The 23,349-nt window shown below is 50.0% G+C and overlaps 1 protein-coding gene across 1 annotated transcript; it reads left to right on the forward strand.

Moving 5' to 3' along the window:
• Positions 1-10,224: 10,224 nt before the first annotated feature.
• Positions 10,225-17,364, forward strand: LOC136353504 (uncharacterized). Its single transcript, XM_066304502.1, has 4 exons — positions 10,225-10,726; positions 13,756-15,075; positions 15,755-15,952; positions 16,592-17,364. The coding sequence occupies exons 1-4, from the start codon at positions 10,225-10,227 to the stop codon at positions 17,362-17,364; spliced, it is 2,793 nt and encodes a 930-aa protein (XP_066160599.1).
• Positions 17,365-23,349: the final 5,985 nt, after the last annotated feature.

A 23,349-nucleotide genomic window follows, 5' to 3' on the forward strand; every position in this document is an offset into this window, starting at 1 on the left:
TCAAAAGCTGATTGGTTGCATGGCGGCGCTCAGCCGGTTCGTTTCACGACTCGGCGAGCAGGGGATGCCCTTTTTCAAGCTGTTGAAGAAAACAGACAGTTTCCAGTGGGGACCCGAAGCCCAAAAAGCCTTTGAAGACTTCAAAAAACTCCTCACTACCCCACCGGTCTTAGCTTCACCGCATCCGCAAGAGCCGCTGCTGCTATATGTGTCGGTGACTTCCCAGGTCGTAAGCACAGTCCTGGTCGTTGAGCGTGAGGAAGAAGGCCATATTCAAAAAGTGCAATGACCAATCTACTTCGTTAGCGAGGTCCTGGCCGACTCCAAGACAAGATATCCTCAGATTCAAAAGCTATTGTATGGCGTTTTAATTACCATCAGGAAGCTATCTCATTACTTCCAAGGTCACTCGGTTACAGTGGTCACGTCGTTCCCACTCGGCGATATACTTCATAATCGCGAAGCAAATGGGCGGATCGCAAAATGGGCCCTAGAATTGATGTCCTTGGATATATCGTTCAAGCCGCAAACTTCGACCAAGTCCCAAGCCTTAGCTGACTTTGTCGCCGAGTGGACCGAGTGCCAAGAAGGTATGCCCGAAGAGAAGATGGTGTATTGGACCATGCACTTCGACGGGTCGAAGAGGCTTTCGGGCACTGGGGCCGGGGTTGTTTTAATTTCCCCGACTGGAGAAAGATTGAGCTACATGTTGTGGATACATTTTTCTGCATCTCACAACGTGGCGGAATACGAGGCGCTTCTTCACGGACTGAGGATAGCAATCTCTTTGGAAATTCGGCGTCTGATAGTTCGTGGAGATTCTTAATTAGTCGTTAATCAAGTTATGAAACAGTGGTCCTGCCTTGATGACAACATGACCGCTTATCGGCAAGAGGTACGCAAGTTGGAGGATAAGTTCGTTGGACTCGAACTCACCCATGTTCTTCGGCACAATAACGAAGCAGCTGACAGGCTAGCTAATTTTGGTTCAAAACGCGAAGCAGCTCCTTCTGACGTGTTTGTTGAACATCTTTACGAACCAACCGTACCAAGGAAAGAAACAATCGAGGCCACGGACGCTCAAGACGTAGGTATGATTGAAGCCGACTGGAGAGAGCCCCTTATAAGATTTCTGACCAAACAAGAATTCCCAGAAGATAAAGATGAAGCAGAGCGGATCTCCAGGCGCAGCAGGCTCTATATTATTCATGAGACCGAGCCGTACAAGAAAAGTCCATCAGGAATCCTGCAACGCTGTGTGTCTTTGGAGGAGGGGAGACAGTTGTTAAAGGATATAGATTCTGGCATCTGCGGCAATCATGCTGCCGCACGGACCATTGTTGGCAACGCTTATCGGCAAGGTTTTTCTGGCCCACAGTTGTGTCCGATGCTGACAAGATTGTGCAGACATGTGAAGGTTGTCAATTTTTCGCCAGACAAACTCATCTACCAGCTCAAGAGTTGCAGACTATCCCGTTGTCTTGGCTGTTTGCGGTTTGGGGGCTTGACATGGTCGACCCGTTTAAAATGGCAGTCGGCGGTTATACTCACCTCTTTGTGGCTATTGACAAATTCTCCAAGTGGATTGAAGCTAAACCGGTCATCACAAACATGACAGACAAGGCTAGAGATTTTTTCATCAACATTGTGCACCGGTTTGGGGTACCTAATCGGATCATCACGGATAATGGCACTCAATTCGCTGGCGGAGTATTTAAAGACTTTTGTGAAGACTTCGGCATTAAAATTTGTTATGCCTCCGTAGCGCACCCTATGAGCAATGGACAAGTCGAACGCGCTAATGGCATGGTGCTCCAAGGAATAAAGGCACGAGTTTTCGACCGACTGAATCCCTATGCCAGCAAGTGGGTAGAACAGCTGCCGTCTGTACTTTGGTCCTTGCGCACCACTCCCAGTCGGGCCATGGGCCAGTCGCCGTTTTTCTTAGTTTATGGAGCGGAAGCAATGTGGCCCAGTGAGGTGGAATTTGAATCTTTACGTTTTCGCAACTTTAACGAGGAGCGCTACGGAGAAGACCGAGTAGATGATTTGAACTGACTGGAAGAGGCCCTCGAAGCAGCCTTAATTCAGTCGGCTCGATACTTGCAAGGGTTGCGCCGTTATCATAATCATAACGTTCGATCACTAGCCTTCTTAGTCGGCGACCTGGTATTGAGAAAAATTCAAACTACACGAGATCGGCACAAGTTATCCCCTTATGGGAAGGACCATTCATAATCTCCAAAGTCACTCGACCAGGTTCCTACCGACTCAAGCGCGAAGACGGTACTCCTATCGACAATTCTTGGAATATTGAACATCTTCGTTGTTTTTATGCTTAAGCATTACTTTTGTATTTCCCTATTTTGACTGCTAACATCAAGTTTTCCCTTGAGTTATCAGTCGGGGGCTATTATAATAATAATGGAGTATGATTTTTATCAATTCAATTTGCTTACTTGATTTATCATTGCCTTGCTTGATTTTTTGGCTTAGTCAATGAGGACTGAAAGCTTTTTAATAGCTTTTGCGGGTTTTAGGCTCAATAAGGTTTGACAAAAGCTTTTAAGAAATCAGAAGCTAAGTTTGAAATATTGAGCACAGCATAAATACATCAGTATTGTACAAATTGTGCCTCCATCATCATCATCATCATCATCAGAATCATTGTTATGATATAACATCAATCGGTATCAGTTTTTTCATCATCGGAGTTATCAACTGCTATCTTATCGGCGGCTTTCTACGCTTCGTTGATGAGGTCAAGAGCAACTTCTTCGCTCGTCCCATCTGCAAAGCCATCAATGGCGTCAATATCGATCTTTGGGTATAAAGACTTGGTCATTGCCAACACCAGGCTTGCCCCCATACTTCCAGCCTCTTTGATATTCTTAAAATATGTATCCGGAGCAACTCTCAGCTTGTCGAAGATTTTGGAAGCATCAAATGTACTCGGACCATTGTTATTAAAGAACATGGCTTGGACGAGTGGGGTAGTAGCGTTGGCGACTTCATCCCTGGCCCCTTCAAGCCTCTTGATTTTGTTGACTAAGACATCGAATTGAGCTTGAGACTTGATTTTGCGGTCTGCATAAACAAATTCATATCGATGAGTAGGCATAAAGAAGAGAATGGTTTTTGAAGTATTAATTGCTAATACCTTCAACATCTTTCAAAGCCGAGTTCCTATGTCTTGCCAATCCGACCTTGTCATTTTCCAGAGTTTGGATTCACTTTTCTAGTTCAGATATCTTGGCGGCTTGCACTGTATTGCTTCTGGTTAATTGAGATTACAAGGATGGCAGCATAAGTAAGTTGGACAGAGTTTGTGTGTACCTTTTGATGAGCCACTCAGTTCGAAGTTGGAGTCTTGAAGTTCGGCGATCCGATCTCTCAAATCATGTTCAGTTTTCCTGGCAAGTTCCCTAGCTTCGTGCAGCTGGTTTCTGGTGGCCTCAAGGGTTCCAAGGTGGGGAACTAACCTCTCAAGAGTCGCAGTTTTTGCTTCATTCCTGAGATGGATTCTCTGCAAAACAATTTTATTGGCATTTGAGCTAAGTGGCAAATAGGATGGTTGAGGCCGTGCATGAGGAAACTTACGTTTACGATACGAGTAGCCTGGCTGAGTGCCTTTTTCAGCAGACATACTTCCTCATCTTCTTTTTGCTTGTTTATTACGATTCCCTGAGGTTGCATATCGTCATCCCACCACTTTACTAGAATGGGAGGTCGAGAATCTTCAGCTGCTCATATCCAGAGGACCTCTTCTTCATCACTAGTCATTGGCCCTTGTGTATCCATGAATAAAGGTGAAACAATCGAATGAAGTCGGTTAAATCAAAATGGTTTTGGAGGATATGTTTACCTGTGATGATTTCCGGTCGGGGACGAGAAGGCACTTGTACCTTAATAGGAGAGCTGGACACTGGGTCATTACTAGTATCCTTTTTAGGAGGGCTGTCCGTTTGGGTTTCAACTTTAGGGACATCTCGGTTTGGTTCTACGCCTGACTGGTTTCCAGTTGGGGGTTCCTGATTAACCCCGATTCCAACTTCGGCCGACTGGTTTCCAGGGTTCGTTGCTGGGTTTTACATTGTCGGTTGCCGGCTGATTGTCACTCGGGTGATCTTCTGCAGTCGGCCCGGTTTCTTTTGAAGGACCCGTCTCCATGTCAGTTGGTTCAGAGTCTTTTCCAGTAGGATCTATGTCAGATGGCTTCCTACAAGTTTGAGTCATGCCATTATTATTATTGCAATAGTGAGTGAGCAGCGCTACGAGGGAGATGGTCAAACGATTCATATCTGGAAGATTTCCTGATCTTTAGCATTGGATGACTGGATGTTTTCTTCTTAGGGTTGGTTTGCCTTGGCAGTTTTCCGGTCACCTCTTTATTGCCGGTTTTTCCAGCATCATCGCCTTCATTGTCGCTCAGGACCAATTTCCTCTTGCGCGAGTCTGACTGGATGGTTGATCTTGAGATGTTTGATTGAGTTTCAGACCGAATTTTTGGTCCTCCGCTTGCCTGACCTGTCTACTGGCGAGGTGATCGGCGTTGGGTAATTGGAGGGTCTGATTTCATCAAGGCGAATTCCTGGGTATGATGATTCAAGCTTTTTTATCAACCTTGCAAATGATAAAAGCATGCTTAGAAACGAGCTGGGATTTTAAATACATACCGGTGGAGGGGGATTGAAGGCATTATATGGCACCACAGGCAGCAAGTGAGAATAGCTGACAACAATTGCATTTGAGAAGATTTTATACATTCTCTCCTTCATGACCTTGAATTCAAGGGATTTGGGATCTTCGCGGTTAGGATCATGTTTGCCGTCGAATTCAAAGGCTGTGCGAGATCTTTCTTTGATCGGGGCCAGCCGGCTCTTGATGAAGTGCCGGGTGATTTGTTCTCCCTGCAGACCTTGCTCCTTTAGCTTCAGCATGCGATCCATCAGGGTGACCGCTTGGACGGCTTCCTCTCCCATTGGTAGTGAATTCCAGGTGTCCTGATAAACTGGAGGGAGATAGGAGTACTCGGGGAGTGCAGGCTCGGGGTTTTGTACATAAAACCAATTTGCGTGCCAGCCTTTGTTTGAAGTTTTAAACGGCATGGAGAAGTACTTTTGGCTCAGAGTTCCCCTCAGTTGGAATCCAGCTCCCCCAACTACGGATGGCTTGCTTTTGTTCGGTTGGGGCTTGAGGAAGAAGATGCGACGGAATAGGGCAAAATGTGGTCTAATGCCCAAAAAAGCTTCACAGGTGTGTATGAAGTTGGCAATATGAACTATGGAGTTTGGGTTTAGGTGATGTAAACTGATTCCGTAGAAATCCAGAATTCCCCGGAAGAACCTTGAGGTTGGAAGAGAAAATCCGCCATAGAAGAAATGAGAAAATACCACGACTTCATGAGTGTTGGGGGTCGGGAATGCTTCGCCGAATGCCAGACGCCATCCAATGATCTCCTTCGCCGGAAGAACACCATGCGCCACCATCTCCTTCAGGTTTTCCTCCGTTACATCGGAGGGCGCCCATTGGCTCTCGAAGCTCTCTCTCTCCTCTACCATGGATGCGAGTTAGGTGATGCGATTTGCTTTGGAAATGGCTGAGAATGTATGAGGGATTGATGCGGTGGGTGCGTGAATGATTTCTGTGGAGTTTTGGAAGGTGAATTTGAGCGAATTGGAGAACCCTAGTTCCGCGGGAGTGCTTTTGTACTGTAGCGTGAAATGGGGAAAGTGGCGAGAGTCTCGGCGGGGAAGAAAGCGACGCTTTGACTTCAGCGTTTATTTCGCCAGGGTATCGGGAGTGCTAATGGGCCTGAGCCTATACAGTACTTCAGCCCAATTCTATTATCAGTGTGGTTAGTTGTGATCCTTAGGGACTTAGGCATTGTTGCTTTGGCAATTTTTTCTCACAACAGTATAGCCCGATGCTGTTAAAATCCTTTTTAATGCAGTTAGATGATTCTTTGGAATTACTACGATGCGGACAAAAAGGTACCCAACAGAAAAGTGTTATATTGATTTTGTAAGTCTCTTTAGGCTGCAAAAGCTGTTCGGGTTTGTTGAAATAATTGGTTTTTGAATAGTTATTTACTTGGCATGTTATATGCTTATTCTTCTGGTGTGGGTCATAGCCTAGGCTATTTAGACTTATCACTAATTATGTTATCACATTTATACCACATTTCATGGATCTTTTTGAGAGTTTTTATTCGGATTCTTGTCAAATATGTGAATTCATGGACCTTTAGAGTGTTTATCACTCGGACCTTTCCATGTTTTCATTTTTGGTATATTAAAGCTAAAAGCAGTCGACTGGATGTTTTGTTGAATGCCGCATATGCTTTGCTATATGATATTCGGTTGTAAAACCACTCGGTTCTTGACTATATGTTTAGTTTTTTAACTAACCACATAGTCGGGGGGCTACACCTAATTAGGTGCATCTAGTCGATGCACCCGGTTTTTTCTATTTTAGACCTTCACAGTCTTTGATTTTGGTACTCGGAGATCTATACAGAAGAAATTAAAGCACTCGGATTATTACTTTATGTTCCAAGAGAAGGCTATTTCGTCGACTGTAAAGGTCTCAGGGGGGCTACTGTGGAGATTATGGATACCCTATATCTACACGGCACGTATAGTCCGACTAGGTACAGGGTACCATGTATAGATAGAATATCTTTAAGAGGACTCGGGTTAAGTTTTAAACTTGTATGTCAAGGAAATACCTGAGATCCTAGTCGGTTATGATTATATTTTATCTGTAATTATATATTCCGTTAGGGATATGGACTGTATTTTGTAATACGGACCCCTTCCCCTATATAAGGAGGGGTCCGGGTCCCTCTAGGAACACGATTTTTCTCCCAGATCATACGATCAATAATACACTCGGCGGATCAATCGCCGGACAAGAGTAGCGTATTACTTCTTGATTAAAAAGGCCTGAACCTGTATAAAATTCTTTCCCTCTAAACCCATCCACTTTTCCAGCTTGATAGCCACCTCCTTTTAGTATTGCCGAAATCTTGTTTCGACAAGAGGTGGCGAGGGAGGTGTCAGCAATCTTTTCCATGAAATGCATGAAGCTATATCCAAACAGATTTTGTCAGTGTTCATTTTTTTCCTGAATTTTCATTCGTGTACTGTAGACGTCCATAGATCAGGACTTCAGGAGCATTCGAAGTAATAGTAGAGATAAAGATAAAAGGGCTAGAGAAATTGGTTTTTAGTACATGTAACATCACCCTTTTGTAATCATTTTGTGTTAAAGCTATTACATTTTTGTCAAATTAGTTAGGATGTATGATCATTATTATTAGATCCCACAGTATGTTGGATTACATCCCAACTTATCATCCTTGGAATAGATTGTAAAATAATCGACAAGTTTGGTTGGTGATTGTGGTTATGCTAATATATGATTAGCAATGCTAAAAAACTCTTCTGCAACTAAAAATGTTGCAGCTAGTACACCTAGCTAGTTAAATGAGATATTAATGTGTTCTCAGATCTTTCTGATAGTAGTTGTGGACATAGGAATTAATATTCAAAGATGGACTTAGATTATGCAATTATCGCTATGTGGGTCTTACATTTTACTCCCTCCATTTTTTTAAATATATAACACCATCAACTTTAATTTAGACATAAGTTTTCATCATTCGTCTTATTTAAATAATTTTTGCAAATTTACACAAATTAATGAGTCATGCCTAAAAGTATTTTTAATGATAAAAGGTCACAATAAAATAAATAATAATTATGTACATTTTTTTTGCAATCTGTGATTGTTAGTAATTATTTTGAATGGTTAAACAATCATCACATTGTAGGCGGATGGCATGAGGCCCTTCGACCAAATCTGCCGAAACCCATGGCGAAGGCTATGGAGCAAGAACGGCGTGAGGCGAAGAGTCGTACAAGTGCCTTGCCAGGCCAGAGGCGTCTCAGGCGAAGGGTGCAAGGCGAAGACTATCTGCCGAAGGAAGACGACTTCGCCTTGGCAAGTTCGCCCCTGCGAGGGCCGAAGAAGCCTTTCCGGCCCATCAAGCCTAGGGGCAATAGGGCCGGCGATCGCCAGACGGCCCATCAGGGGCCCATGAGCCCCTATATCATTATGTACCCCTGTAAATGTCCCTTTCATAAGGGTAATCATGTAAATTCCCTTGTATAACCTAAACCCTAGTAGTAAGAACCTGTAATAGGGCTATAAATAGTCCCCTAGGGCCATGTAATGGGAAAAAAAGGAAAGAAGGGAAACTCAAAATTTAATACACTTCGTTTTCTTCCTACCACCGTTGAGTAACCACGTCTTTCGACGTATGCGGTAGTCATTTCGACAACAGCTGGCGCCGACCGTGGGGACCTCCGAGCGAAACCACTGAGAGCGAATGCCACCGAAGAAGGTCGTGAAGGAGAAGGTTGCAAGGTGGAAGGAAAGCAACGCCGGACCGGACATGGCCGCCGAGGAGGGAGCAGAGCCTTCGGCGCCCGTGGCCGAAGATGGAGGAGGACCATTCGCTTCCACATCTGCGCCATCACAACCGCCTTCGGCCCTCGCCACCTCTGTGCAAGTGCCGAACGCGGCCGACGTGGCGAAGGCGGCTGCGGTGGCAAGGGCACTCCAGACTAGGGCGGAGATCCTTTCGACAAGCCAACTGGTGGTGCCCCAAGCCGCACCATCGCAGCCGACAGCGGCCCCGACTGCGCTCGCCGCTGTGCAGGCCCAAGTCAGCCCTGACCCCAAAACACAAGCCGAAGCCGACATGGAAGCCATGCGACAGAACATGACACGGCTCCAAGACATGCTTCGCCAAATACAAGAACAACAACAAGCATACGAGGCGGCAAGGCGGACCAAGGTCACGTCGGCTCCAATCCTTCAGTATTGAACAGGTTATGTCCCACCTCAAGTCCATCCGCAAGTGACGACCCAGCCCTTTCCGCCTCAAGTCGCACAAGCGCCAATGTACTTCGCCGGGCAGGAATCAGCCGCAGTCGCTGCCCGAGTACACCATCAACCACCCGGCCAAGCGCCACAAACAGTGGCGGAAGGGGCTTTGGCTCTGCAGGCGCAACTCCAAGCTTTCCTTCAGCAACTCAACCAACCCCACTGCATTTCAAGTACAACCCCATCGGCCCACCCGGAGGGGAATACTGTCACGTCCTGATAAATTCATCCGAAAATAAAAATCATTTTCTAAAAGGAATAATAGAATTAATTAAAATTCGAAAAGAAATTGGCAAACACTAAAATACGTACAAGAAAAATTCGAATGTGGTCCGGAGAATTTTTGTTAAATTCTCCTAGGTCTAAAAGGAGCCCTCAAATTTTACTTGAATTTTCAGAGCACCGGAAATATTTATTAAACAACAACAACAATTAACAAAGTTTATTAAAAAGAAAACCTAAAAATAATCCCCCTCCTCCCTTTGGGCCAAGTCTGGCCCAAAGTCCTCTCTCTCTCTCGGCCCGCGGCCAAAGTCCTCTCTTCCTCCCTCTCTTTCTCTCCCACTCCCTCCTCCTCCCTCTCTCCCCCAGGCCGCCTCCCCCTCCTCTCCTCCTGGGCCGGCCGCCCGGCCCAAGCCGCGCCCCTGCCCAAGCCGAGCGGCGCCCTCCCGCCCGTGCCGCGCACGTGCGTGCGCTGACGACGCGTGCCTGACCGGTGGGTCCCACCTGCCCGGTCGTCTCCTTCCTCCCGCCCGGCATCCTCTCTCTCTCTTCTCTCCCGTGAAACCTAGCGTCGATTCCTCCCCTAAATCCACGCGATTCAAACCGGGAATTCCAAAATTGATTAGGGGGAATTAATCCCCTTTCCTTCCTCTTCAATTTCCCCCGTTTTCCCCCTTGAATGGCGCCCCCAATCGCCCGGAACGGCCGCGCCATTCCCGTCCGCCTTCCAATGCCGCCGGCCGTGTTTCCCGTCGCCGTTCCGCCCTCTCCCATGCCTGGCTCCCTCCCCTCACCTATAAAATGGAACCCCCGCCATGCGTTATCTCGTTTTAGCCCCTTCCCGAGCTCCCCCATGGCCGCACCACCTCTCCCCGCCTCCTCCTTCTCTTTCCTCGGCGCCGGCCACCCTCCAGCCGCCTGTGCCGCCTCGCCCGTGCGGCGGTTGACGTCGCCACCACCTTCCTCGGCCTCGCAGGTGTCCCTCTACGCCGGCCTGCCCTCCGTTTCGCACGGGGACCATCGGAGACACGTCCTCGCTGGTGTACAATGGCGTTGCCGCCACTGTACCACCTCCAGCCGCCTGTGCCGCTTTGCCGGAGCGTCGGCTTTCGTCGTCGCTGCCTCTCCCGGCACCGGAACGCCGTCCTCTTCCCTGGCCAGGCCACGGCGTCGCCCGTATTTTGCAGGAAAACTGTCGTGCCGCACCGGCCTCTCCATCCTCCTCGCCGGAATTTCCCCGGTCGATCGCGTCGTCGTCTCCTCCGGCCTCGTAGCGGCAAGGTCACCCTCGGCCTCGCCTCCCCTCCATCCGAACCCCTCCGCTGTCCGTCGTCGTCGTCTCCGTTCGTCCTCGACGTCGACGTCCCGTCGGTTGCCTGGCACGTGGTCTCGCTGCGCCGCCACCCTCGTCGTCATCGCAGCGGCGCGTTCCATGCCGTCCTCGTCTCCATGCAGCCGCTGCCGGCTGCCCTTGTCGCCTCCTCGCTGGTTCCGGTCGTCGTCCTCTCGTCGTTCCCGGTCGTCGTGGCGTTCGTTCCTCCGTCAAGCCGTTCTCGTCCGTCGTCCACGTTCGTCAAGCCAGCCGCTGCAGCCCCGTCGTTGTCTTCGTCATCGGCTCCGCGTCGTCAAGCCTCGTGCCGGCCGCGTCTCGCCTTCGTCCAAGGATCGCCGCCGAAGTCGTCCCCTCGCCTTTCGTCTCCGTCATTCCCGGCCGTCTCCGCCGCGCCCGTTCGTTGTTGTCGTTCCCTCGCCCCATCGCGTGGTGGTAAGGATCTCTCCTTCGCTGCCCCGTCCTCGTCCTTTCGGTGTCGCCCGTGCCCGTTGTGCGGTTGTCGACCCCGGTACCCGTGTACCGGTGTCGGTAGTCGTTCGCTTGTGCGTGTGGTGACCGTGTTAGTGTGCCCGCTCGGTAGCCGCGTGGTTTCCACGTGTGCAGCCTGTGTGGTGTCTAGTGGAGTCCGTTTGTCGGCCACTCGCCTCGGTTGACACACGGGATCTGCTTCCGTCGACCCGTGGACCGTCTCTGTGTACTCGGTCTACCGCGGTCCTTTAGGTTGACATGTGGGGTCCGTATGTCAACGGCGCAGCCTTCCTGTCTTTTCCAGGCTAGCGCTTACACTTGTTTTATAGTTGCAAAACCTAATTATAATAATCCGCAAATCTCCATGTAACAGCATTAAACTTCGGATGACCATGTCTTGGTCATACGAGCTCCGAATCGATCCGTTCAAGTCTCCTAATGTTTGTTATAACCTAAAGAACCGTGTGCTTTCTTTTTATGTATTGTTATTGCTTCTTTATAGGCTTGTAGCTTTGCTTGTGTGCTTCGCGTAGCTTCTATCGTTCCGGAGGTTCCCGAAGCGTGGTTCGTGGTCGTCGCCGAAGGTTTGGAAGGTCGTTGTCTCTGAGAAAGGCAAGTCACATCATCCTTGAGCATATTGAATCCCAGTTTATAAAATTATTTTGATTTAAATTAATGCATTATCGCTTTATTTAAATTCCTGCATTATCACTATTTTATTTAGCCATGCCTATTTACCTTTGTTATGACCTTATTATTATTGCTATTGTTATTATCACCTTGTTCACCCTAGGATAAACAAAACCCCAACTAGTGGGTACTCTATTCATGGTTCCACCAGTATGAATTTAGGTAGATGCTTCGCTGATTAATTAGGCAACATTAGGTGGTTTTATAACTTTAGACTTTGGGAATTCTCATATCATTTGGACACTATGGAATGGTTGGCTTATGTTGGAATTGGACACACACCTCCCCCTCTATTCAAAACCCCCAAAATGGTTTTAGGCTGGGCTCGAGGTGCGTGGTTGGGTTTTGTTAGTCGTACCTCGGGTACTATAAGGATTAAGCTCGGGCCTCTGTTGCAAAGCACTACCGTACTTCCACATGTCTAGTGGGTAAGGCTTAGTTTGTGGCTCAGTCTGGTTATAAACAAAAGTACACGGATGGAGATTGACGAAGTCGGGGGTCGATGGACATCTCTAGGACAAATAAAGGCTACACGAGCTGCGGCCCGGTAGTCGAGATGTCATGGCACAGGGCTGGTGTCCTGCTGCTAGGGGCTCAATCCTGCCTGCCTGTCCCGGAGGTTCCGGCCGTAGGTGGGGTTGGGTCGGTACTCTTGTTTATGGCTAGGATGGGTTGGGAACTATGTCACGTCTTCCGTCCGTATACCGTGGTGGTATGTGGCACGTGGTTACACGTGAGGAAGATGTGTCTTGTGGGTAAAGATGTACACCTCTGATCAGAGTATAACCTATTCGAATAGCCGCGCCCTCGGTTATGGGCAAGCCTAGCAATGTACCCAAGTTAGTGTTTTAATTCTTAAAATTTGCTTAACAACTAAAATGTGGAATGGTTGGCCTGGGTTGGCTTGGGACGAGCTGGGACCTAGGGTCGGGTTGCCAGTTCGGTCTGAATCATCGTAGGCCTTGAGTTAAGGTAGGTTCGTGAGGGTTCACGGCCTTGATTAATAACACTGTGTAACTCTAGGATCGTCTTTATAAAATGTCTTTGGGCAACTAAGTGACTTTTAAATGCTGTTTTCTGCAAAACTTAACCCCTATATTATTACCCCTTGTACCCCCTTGCATTAATCATGCATCTGCCGGTGTGGCTTGCTGAGTACTGTGGTTGTACTCATTCTTGCTCAATCTCCCCCCCCCTTCAGTAAGAGAAGCTTTGGAGAAGAATTCTTAGGTGGAGTCCTGGCTTATACCCCAGTTGAGCGCCTGTGAAGATGGAGCCGTAGGCCCGCTAGTCCGCTGCTGTTTATTTTTGATTGTCAGGCCTTAAGTGCCTTTGTAATAATGTAAATATTATCGATATAATAAAGATGTGTCTTTTATATCATGTTTGTGTGGTGTACCCTGGCTTTTACTGGGATGGGGATTAATACACTAGCGTTCGGGAAAATGTATTTTTCTCGGTCGCGACAAATACAAGTCAAGGTGCGCCTAATTGGTTGCCACCGATTCAGCCGGGCCTGAGAGTTTCGCTGTGGAATCAGGGACCGCAGTTCGACTTCATCAACGCTGCTCAGGCGCCAACCGTTCGGCAGCAAGCTCCAACTCCAGGCTTCGGAACAAACCAAGCACCAATCCAAGCTGCCATGATGTGGTCACAGCCAATTTTTGACCCATCCATGGCGGCTCAGCAAGTACCTCCAGTTGGAGCCGGGCAGCCGAATGCCATGGCCCAACCACACGCACAAGCTGCGATTTCGCCCTTCGCCACACCGTACCCGCAGTAGGGTGCGGTAAACAGGGCGGGAGGCGAAAAAGGGCTACCGCTGTGTGGGGGAATCAAGACTCGTCCAATCCCACCCCAGTTTAAGTTCCCACCCGTCCCGCGCTATTCAGGCGAAACTGACCCGAAGGAGTTCCTCTCCATCTACGAGTCAGCGATCGAAGCAGCTCATGGTGACAAAAATACCAAAGCGAAGGTAATACATCTCGCTCTAGACGGCATCGCCCGTTCTTGGTATTTCAATTTACCAGCCAATAGCATTTACTCATGGGAGCAATTGCACGATGTTTTTGTCCTTAACTTTCGAGGCACCAACGAGGAGCCGAAGACGCAACAACATCTACTTGGCATTCGCCAAAGGCAGGGGGAGTCGATAAGGGAGTACATGCGTCGCTTCTTGCAAGCCCGGTGCCAAGTTCAAGACATAACCGAGGCGTCGGTTATAAATGCCACTTCGGCCGGTCTGCTCGAGGACGAACTCACAAGAAAAATCACCAACAAGGAGCCTCAGACGCTCGAGCACCTACTTCGCATCATTGACGGGTTCGCAAGGGGCGAGGAGAATTCCAAGCGACAGCAAGCTATACAAGCTGAGTATGACAAAGCCTCCATCGCCGCTGCTCAAGCTCAAGCACAAGTTCAAGTTGTCGAACCACCTCCCCTCTTCGTTCGCCAGTCTCAGCCGGCGATCCAAGGACAGCCGCCAAGGCAAAGCCAAGCCCCCATAACTTGGAGAAAGTTCAGAACAGACCATGCGAGCAAAGCTGTGATGGCGGTCGAAGAAGTGCAAGCCCTCCGCAAGGAGTTCGATGCCCAGCAAGCGAGCAACCATCAGCAGCCAGCCCACAAGAAGGTCCGAAAAGACCTCTACTACGCCTTTCACGGATGCTCTTCGCACACCACGGAGCAATGTCGAAACATTAGGCAATGTGGCAATGCGCAAGACCTAAGGCCGCAGCAGGGAACAATTGTCGAAGCACCCCGCGAAGCAGTTCAGGAGCAAACACCCCCAACCGAACAACGCCAAGATGTACAGCGAAGGGTAATCCAAGTGATTACAAGGGCTGACCCGCCAAGCCAGTTGTCCAAACGGCAGAAGATGATGCAGATCCGTATGGTCCACAGCATCACTTCGGCGGGTGAAGGGGCGCCGCAGTATCTGAACCAGCTAATTTCTTTTGGGCCGGAAGACGCAGAAGGAGTTATTTTCCCGCATCAAGATCCCCTGGTAATCTCAGCTGAGATAGCTGGTTTCGAAGTCCGACGAATCCTGGTCGACGGAGGGAGTTCGGCCGATGTTATCTTCGCTGAAGCATATGCCAAGATGGGGTTGCCTACCCAAGCCCTTACCCCAGCACCAGCATCGCTCCGCGGTTTCAGCAGAGAAGCAGTTCAAGTTCTCGGCCAAACACTTTTGCTGATAGCCTTTGGCTCGGGGGAGAATAGACGCGAAGAGCAAATACTGTTCGACGTCGTCGACATCCCGTACAACTACAACGCCATCTTCGGCCGTGCAACCCTGAACAAGTTCGAAGCCATTTCCCACCACAATTATCTCAAGCTCAAGATGCCCGGCCCGACAGGGGTGATAGTAGTCAAGGGGCTTCAGCCTTCGGCCGCTTCGAAAGGCGATCTAGCCATAATCAACAGAGCAGTGCACAGTGTTGAGACCGAACCGCATGAACGGCCGAAGCACACACCAAAGCCCACCCCTCACGGCAAGATAACAAAAGTGTAGATTGATGATGCCGACCCCACAAAGCTCGTATCACTTGGGGGCGACATGGGCGAAGAAGAAGTTGAGAGTATCCTAGAGGTGCTCAAAAAGAACATCGATATCTTCGCCTGGAGCCCTAACGAGGTGGGGGGTGTCCCGGTGGATCTTATCATGCATCACCTAGCAGTCAAGCCGGACATTAAGCCAAGAAAACAAAAGTTGCGCAAGATGTCTGCCGATCGCCAAGAAGCGGCGAAAGCCGAAGTACAAAAATTGCTCAGGGCGGGGGTTATCCAAGAGATTGACCATCCGGAGTGGTTGGTGAATCCAGTGCTGGTGCGGAAGTCAAACGGCAAATGGCGCATGTGTGTCGATTTCACAGACCTGAACGGCAAATGACGACTTCCCCTTGCCGCGAATCGACCAGCTCGTGGATTCAACAGCTGGATGCGAGCTCATGAGTTTCCTGGATGCATATTCCGGTTACCACCAGATCCACATGAACCCGCTCGACATCCCCAAAACATCCTTCATCACTCCATTCGGCACATTTTGTCACCTCAGGATGCCTTTCGGCTTAACGAACGCAGGAGCAACTTTTGCCAGGCTGGTGTACAAGGTCCTTGGCAAGCAGTTGGGGCAGAATGTGGAAGCTTATGTCGACGACATCATCGTAAAAAGCCGCAAGGCTTTCGACCATGCGATCGACCTGCAGGAGACATTCGACAGCTTGCGCACAGCAGGCACAAGGTTGAATCCGGAGAAGTGCGTTTTCGGCGTCCGCGCAGGCAAGTTGTTGGGTTTCCTTGTTTCCGAAAGAGGCATCGAGGCAAATCCCGAGAAAATCGATGCCATCCAGCAAATGAAGCCTCCGTCAAGCGTACATGAAGTACAAAAGCTTGCAGGCCGAATTGTGGCACTCAGTCGATTCCTCTCAAAGGCAGCCGAAAGAGGTTTGCCCTTCTTCAAGACCCTCCGAGGCGCAGGAAAGTTTAATTGGATACCAGAGTGCCAAGCAGCATTCGACGTGCTAAAGCAATACTTGCAAAGCCCGCCAGTTCTGATAAGCCCACCCCCAGGAAGCGAACTGCTATTATACTTAGCAGCTTCGCCGGTGGCAGTCAGTGCTGCCCTCGTCCAAGAAACAGAGTTCGGACAAAAACCGGTGTACTTCGTCTCCGAAGCACTGCAAGGAGCGAAGACAAGGTACATTGAAATGGAAAAGCTCACTGACGCCCTAGTGATGGCATCGCGCAAGCTTAAGCACTACTTCCAGGCCCACAAAGTCATAGTGCCATCACAGTATCCCTTGGGCGAAATACTCCGAGGCAAGGAAGTCACTGGCCGGCTCAGCAAGTGGGCGACAGAGCTATCCCCGTTCGACTTAAATTTTGTTGCACGCTCTGCTATCAAGTCTTAAATGCTAGCCGACTTCGTAGCTGAATGGACACCGGTACTTGCCCCCGACCCCGAGCCCGCCGAACAATTCTGGGTGATGTGCTCAGACGGCTCGTGGTCGCACAGGGGAGCAGGCATTGCGGCAGTCCTATTTTTGCCGAATGGTGTGCCGATTCGGTACGTAGCAAGACTGCAGTTCGACACAACCAACAATGCAGCAGAATACGAAGCCGTTCTCCTGGGCCTAAGAAAGGCGAAAGCACTGGGAGTCCGGCGCCTGCTAATTCGAACTGACTCCAAGTTGGTAGCAGGCCATGTTGACAAATCCTTCGAGGTAAAAAAAGAGGGAATGAAGAGGTATCTGGAGGCTGTTCGGTCCATGGAAAAATGCTTCACCGGCATAACGGTCGAACACTTGCCTAGAGACCAGAACGAGGAAGCAGACGCCTTGGCGAAATCTGCTGCTTGTGGTGGCCCACATTCGCCTGGCATCTTTTTCAAAGTCCTACATGCTCCAAGTGTGCCCATGGACAGCTTGGAAGTCATGGCAATCGACCAGGAGAAACTGGGCGAAGACCCATATGACTGGCGAACCTCATTTGTGAAACACCTTGAAACTGGCTGGCTTCCGGTAGACGAAGCAGAAGCGAAGCATTTGCAACTCAGAGCCACGAAGTATAAGATGGTCTCGGGTCAGCTTTACCGCTTTGGGGTACTTCAACCTTTACTTCGTTGCATCTCTTTTGCCGAAGGCGAAGAAATGGCAAAGGAGATACACCAGGGTCTATGTGGCGTGCACTAGGCTGCAAGAACAATGGCCTCCAAAGTATTTAGACAAGGAGTTTATTGGCCCACTGTGTTGAAAGTCTGTGTTGAGCAAATCAAGAAGTGCGAAAGTTGCCAGCGTCATGGCCGAAGCCAAGCCGCGCCCCAGTATGATCTGCAGCCCATTGCACCAGTATGGCCCTTCGCCAGATGGAGACTGGACATCATTGGGCCATTCCCGGTGGCGCGAAACGGGTATAAATTCGCAATTGTAGCTGTGGAATATTTCTCTCGATGGATTGAAGCCGAACCCCTTGGGGCAATCACTTCGGCAGCAGTACAGAAGTTTGTATGGAAAAACATTGTTTACCGTTTCGGAGTGCCAAAAGAGTTTATTACTGACAACGGCAAGCAGTTTGACTATGATAAGTTCAGAGAAATGTGCGAAGGGCTTAACCTGGAAATCAGGTTCTCGTCGGTCGCACACCCGCAGTCAAATGGGGCGGCCGAACGTACAAATGGCAAGATCCTAGAAGCACTAAAGAAAAGACTCGAGGGGGCAGCGAAAGGCAAATGGCCAGAGGAATTGCTATCAGTTCTCTGGGCCCTTCGAACGACCCCCACAAGACCAACCAAGTTTAGCCCGTTTATGCTTTTTTATGGCGATGAGGCAATGACCCCAGTAAAGCTAGGGGCTAACTCACCAAGGGTGATGTTCTCTGGGGGCGAAGAGGGATGCGAAGTATCGCTCGAACTCTTGGAAGGAGTAAGAGTCGAAGCACTCGAGCACATGCACAAGTACACCACAAGCACTTCGGCAACTTACAACAAAAAGTTCGACCCACGGAGCTGATGCCTGGTCATCTCGTCCTAAGGAAGAAGGCGAACCCAGTAGCGGTTGGCAAGCTTGAATCAAAGTGGGAAGGATCATACCTCATCAAACACAAGTCCAGGACGGGATCTTTTCGCCTAGCGACACTCGAAGGCGAGGAGTTCGACCATTCCTGGAACGCCACCTCTCTAAAGCGCTTCTATGTCTAGAATGGGTGGCACCCAAATCGCCAACTTGTAAAAATGTACATACTGTTATGTAAGCCCTTCGGCACTATGTAAGCCCTTTGGCACTATGAAAGCCTTTCAGCAAGAAAAAAAAAGAAGAAAGAGAGAAAAAAGAAAAAAAACTGGATGTAGGGCTATTATCCACCATGGAGGCCCGAACCAGTATAAAATCTATGTGTCCTCCGCCTTCTTTTTATTTTTTTCGTGTGATTGATAATTTGTGGAAAAACCCCAAGGCAAACGCCTGATCAGCGAAAAAGGCCAGGGGGGCGAAACGAATCGGCCGAAGCATCGCTCGCCGAACGTTGAAACCGCAACAGCTTGTCTCGGAAAATAAATAGCCGAACGATGTTACGTTCGATCAGCATAAAAGCAAAAGCGTTTCTTTCAACACAGAATGCTACAGATCGAAAACGAACGACGAAAAGCTAAAAAGTCAGTACACCTATTTCGCTAATATATGCAAAGGGGCCGGCATGTTCCGACCTAACAAAAGCACAAAATGTGACGATGCAAACAATAGCGAAAAGGAAATAAAACACGTCTTTATTAACTTCGAAAAAAAATAATCGAAGAATAGAAGTTTCACAACACGATACAATTCACCTTACATGTAAATTACATCTTCGTCCCCATAATCACTATCACTCCCTAAGGAATGATCAGGCGAACTAGGTTCATCATCACTACTAATATAATACACAACCTTAAGAGGAGTAGGGGGCGAAACACAGACTAAACTGTAACGACGTTGAAAGATCGTTTCCTGACGTTTAGTCTTCTGATGGTTTCGCCGAAAGCGAGCCATATCCTCCAAACGTCTTGAATGAACAAGATCGTAATCTTCTAAGGTTCGCCCGGGGTGCGCCCGCAGCCAGTCGGCAACCATGAAAACCTTATAGCTGCGACCGTTTATCTCCATTTCGCGATAAATAGGCCGAAATGGACATCGCACCTTCGGCAGACCCTTCACTGCCACAAATTTCTTGTTTTGACTTCGCCAGCTCCCGAAAGGGGGCCGGATGCATGACTTTTGGCGAACCCCCTGATGGACAGTGCAGAAAAAGCAAAACACAGCTTACATAGTAAGAATAGGAGGAAGAAGGGGGAGGTATGGCATAATGCGAGATGAGCGAAATAATAATATGCCAAAGACTTCGATCATCAAAAAGTAATTAAGATTGTGTCATATATTCCAATTGTACAAAAAAGCCTTTTTTAAGGTTTGGCGGCAGCCTGCCGAATGTACATCATTCGCCTCTCCAGGCAAACGCAGAAGAGGGAGGAAAACCTCTGGGTGATCCTGGGCATCGCCTCCAACCTCTTCGCCTGTCGTGCCCTTTCCTTCACCCTGATCTGCCGCCTCCGCCTTCGCTAGTTGCTCTAGAAGGCGCACTTTGGCAGCGGACCGGCCATCTTTCTGCCAGAACTGTTTTCGCCACGCGCGAAGAGCGGGCGAAATGTTCTGCGCACTAATCTCCCAGTCCCCCTTCGCATAGGTAGGGAACTCGGCGACGTGCTCGCAGCCGAACTGTTGCAAAAGTCCTAAGGTGAAGGCCGCCGATACATGCTCACAGCAATCGCCGTACGCGGTGGCGCAGTCCGAAACCGATCCTCAGCAGAGACCCCCCGCACTTTCGCGCCCATGTCAGTAAGGGCGAGGCGGAGCGTTTGGCAAGCCGTTCTCGCGGATTCGGTGGTCTTCGCCATCTCCTGTGAACCGCTGCGACTCCTCCGCGGCGCTCGCTTCGGCCCTACTAGCCTTCAGGCAAAGAACCTCCATCTTCGGCTCAGTAAGGTTGTAGTAGTCAATCAGCACTGCTGAATGGTCCTTCTCCTTCTCCAGTTCGGCCTTGAGGTGATCAACCTCGGCCCTGGCCTTAGACTGAAGGCGTTTGACTTCAGTTTTCGCTTCCTTGAGGGTATTGGCCAGGGCCTCCACCTCCAGGTTCTTGCGGCTTATTTCGTCGTCCTTGGCCCGAAGACGGCTCTTAAAACCGTCAAAACGGGCCCGTACGGTTCGCTCCGTCGAACAGTGAGCCACAAGAATCTAGATGAAAGATAGGAGCGGGTGAAAAGAACAAAAGGTTAATTGTCAGACGTAAAAAAAAAAGGGACGAAGAGGAAAACGAAGAAGGAAGAAAAGGCATACCCGAACCGCCAGGCTTTTAATGGCGGAACACCCCTCGTCGAACTCATTAAGTTCGGTGAATAAGCTCGGGGTGCCGGCGGGCAAGACAAGGTTGCTCACCCCCTCCATAAAGGGAATAAGGTCCACCCGAGTCTCGAAATCACCAGGGGCGAAGTGGGGCGCCGCAAGGGAATACTCCGGTGGAAGATGCTTCGGTGGCCGCACACTTCCCCATCGCCTTGACTAGCGGCGAAATAGCTGGCTCACGCAGAGGGCTCCCGAAAACCCTCGCCACAGCCGACACAATCCGTTCGGTGGAGGCTGAAGCCCCGGCGGCATTACCGCCTGCCCCAGCAACGCCGAGCGGAGCGAGGGGAGCAGTCGAAAGGTCTAAACTGCGGCCAGCGGGCGAAGTTGGAGTCCCGTCAGAAGATTCGTCGTCGCTGAAAACGCGGGCGATGTCGACGAGTCCTTTCTTTTTAGAGATCTTCTGCACCGGACCTCCCTTCGCCGCCTTGCCCGAGGAGAACGCAACTAGGGCCTTGGCCCCTTCCAAATCCTTCCGTCGAAGGTGGGAGCTGTTAAACTCCACCCCGGTCTCGTTGTGACCAGGACTTGGGGTAGGAGTGTAGCCGAGGGTGTCGACGCGGTCTTCGATCGCCTCGTTCGCGGCCTTATCAGCCACGGCCTCCTCCTCTTCCTCCTCTCCTAGGGGCAAGCTTCACTTCCTAGGGGCAAGCTTCACTTGTCCGCACATTCACATTCGCGAAGGCCCTGCATCGTCGTCAGCTTTGTGGGGGTTTGCCCGAGGAGGCAATTCGCCGTTGTAAACCCGGTTCGCCCGCCCAGCCGCTTGTCGTGTTAGCAACTGGCTATACTCGACGACCGACACGTCGCCGATCATCCTGCGGGCCTCGTTTTCAGCCTGGTCGAGGGTCAACGCTGCAAAAGTAAAGTGTGTAGCTATGTTAACAGTTAGACAAGGCAAGATAACAAAGCACAGCAGTGTATGGCAAGAGAACAGTCTTACTGTCTGTCCCTTCAGGAAGAATCAGGTTCGGCAAACCGTCAACCTCTTCGCCTTGATCAACTGTAACTTGCCATGACTGGGAGAGGGGAAAGATGCGAAGCATACAGAATTCCTCCACCAAGTCACGGCAGCTAAGGCGGGAGCAAACCTTCCGCAGTAGAACGAACCGCGCCTCCATAGCGCCGTCCACGGCGATCTTGGGTTTCCAGTTAGGCGCGATCGCCCTATGCCGGCAACGGAGGGCTTTCGCCGAGTAAGTGCCAGCCTCGAAGGGGATGGTGTGATAGAACCACCTAGCCATCCAATGGTGGTCCCACTTTGACATGGCAGCGTTCACCGGCCAGAGATCGGACCACTCGGGACGAACGTTAAAGTTCATGCTCCCGAACACTGTCTTCTTCGTTCTAGCCGGGGTAATCACCGTCTTCGAGTTCACGGTGGCGAAAAATATGGCGCCGAAGAGCTCGGCGTTAGGCTCAAACCCGGAAGTCCGGCACGCCCAGTAGAAGATAGCGATCCGAACAAGCGCCAACGGGCTCAGCTATGGAAGTTCCACCTGGAAGAGGCGAAGGATCTCCGGCAACAACACGTTGCAGGGAAACCGTAGCCCTGCTTCAAAAAAGACGGCGAATACCACCGTCCGATTGTTGATAGGTTTCGGCACCACGGCCTTCACTGGGGCGAAAGCCTGCCCCTCGACCAACGCCCCAGAGCTGACCAGCTTCGCCAGCTCGACGTCGTCCACAAGAGAGACCCCCAAAAAGACGGTGCTGTCGTCATCGACTCGGCCGGGATCCAGCCCTTTCGCCGAAGCAGGGTTTGGCTTGCGAGGGGCCATGGCGAATGGTGCGTTTGCGGTGGCGAAGAAAGAGAATGGGCGAAACGCTTGAGGGGTCAAGAGATGCTTTGGAAGAAAGAAACGGAGGAAGAGAGCGCACGCGGTAAAATGGCAAGTGTGGCGGTGAAAAGGAAAGGTCGGTGAGAATATATAGCTCGCCCGGGCGAGCGTTCGCCTACCCACCAGTAATAAAGTGCCACGTGTCGCAAGGGTAGGCGAAACGGTAACTTCCCACCGTCCGAGCGGCACAGTGAAAAGCCCACGAAGGGAAAGCCCAATACTGTTCCTTTCGGTCCGGGAAAAGAAAATATATAAAAAATGTATATAATATATATATATATATATATGAATATGCCACCAAACGCAGGAGGCGAAGCGCGGCAAAATAACACCAGCCGCACAAATAACAAACTTCACTCACAGGAATAATGTAGGTTTCGGCAGGAGCATCGGTCGAAAGGGGGCGCCGCATACCATACCACATGGTTTGCACGGTCTCGGCCGAAGCTCCAATCTCACCCTTGCCCGTGAGGGGCTTGTTGGCGGATGGCATGAGGCCCTTCGACCAAATCTGCCGAAACCCATGGCGAAGGCTATGGGGCAAGAACGGCGGAAGGCGAAGAGTCGTACGAGTGCCTTGCCAGGCCAGAGGCGTCTCAGGCGAAGAGTGCAAGGCGAAGACTATCTGCCGAAGGAAGATGACTTCGCGTTGGCAAGTTCACCCCCGCAAGGGCCGAAGAAGCCTTTTCGGCCTATCAAGCCTAGGGGCAATAGGGCCGGCGATCGCCAGACGGCCCATCAGGGGCCCATGAGCCCCTATATCATCATGTACCTCTATAAATGTCCCTTTCATAAGGGTAATCATGTAAATTCCCCTGTATAACCTAGAGCCTACTAGTAAGAACCTATAATGGGGCTATAAATAGTCCTCTAGGGCCATGTAATGGGAAAAAAGGAAAGAAGG

The sequence above is a fragment of the Oryza sativa genome, chromosome 10, assembly GCF_034140825.1.
Source record: "Oryza sativa Japonica Group chromosome 10, ASM3414082v1".
NCBI lineage: Eukaryota > Viridiplantae > Streptophyta > Magnoliopsida > Poales > Poaceae > Oryza > Oryza sativa.

Bases quoted from the DNA above. Each gene is read 5' to 3' on its own strand.
- LOC136353504 (XM_066304502.1), top strand. From the start codon at position 10,225: ATGGCGTTGCCGCCACTGTACCACCTCCAGCCGCCTGTGCCGCTTTGC. The intron at 10,727-13,755 runs GTTCTCGTCCGT...TTAACTTTCGAG, and splicing joins GTTCGTTCCTCCGTCAAGCC to GCACCAACGAGGAGCCGAAG. The intron at 15,953-16,591 runs GCAAGTTGTTGG...CTTAAATGCTAG, and splicing joins CGTTTTCGGCGTCCGCGCAG to CCGACTTCGTAGCTGAATGG.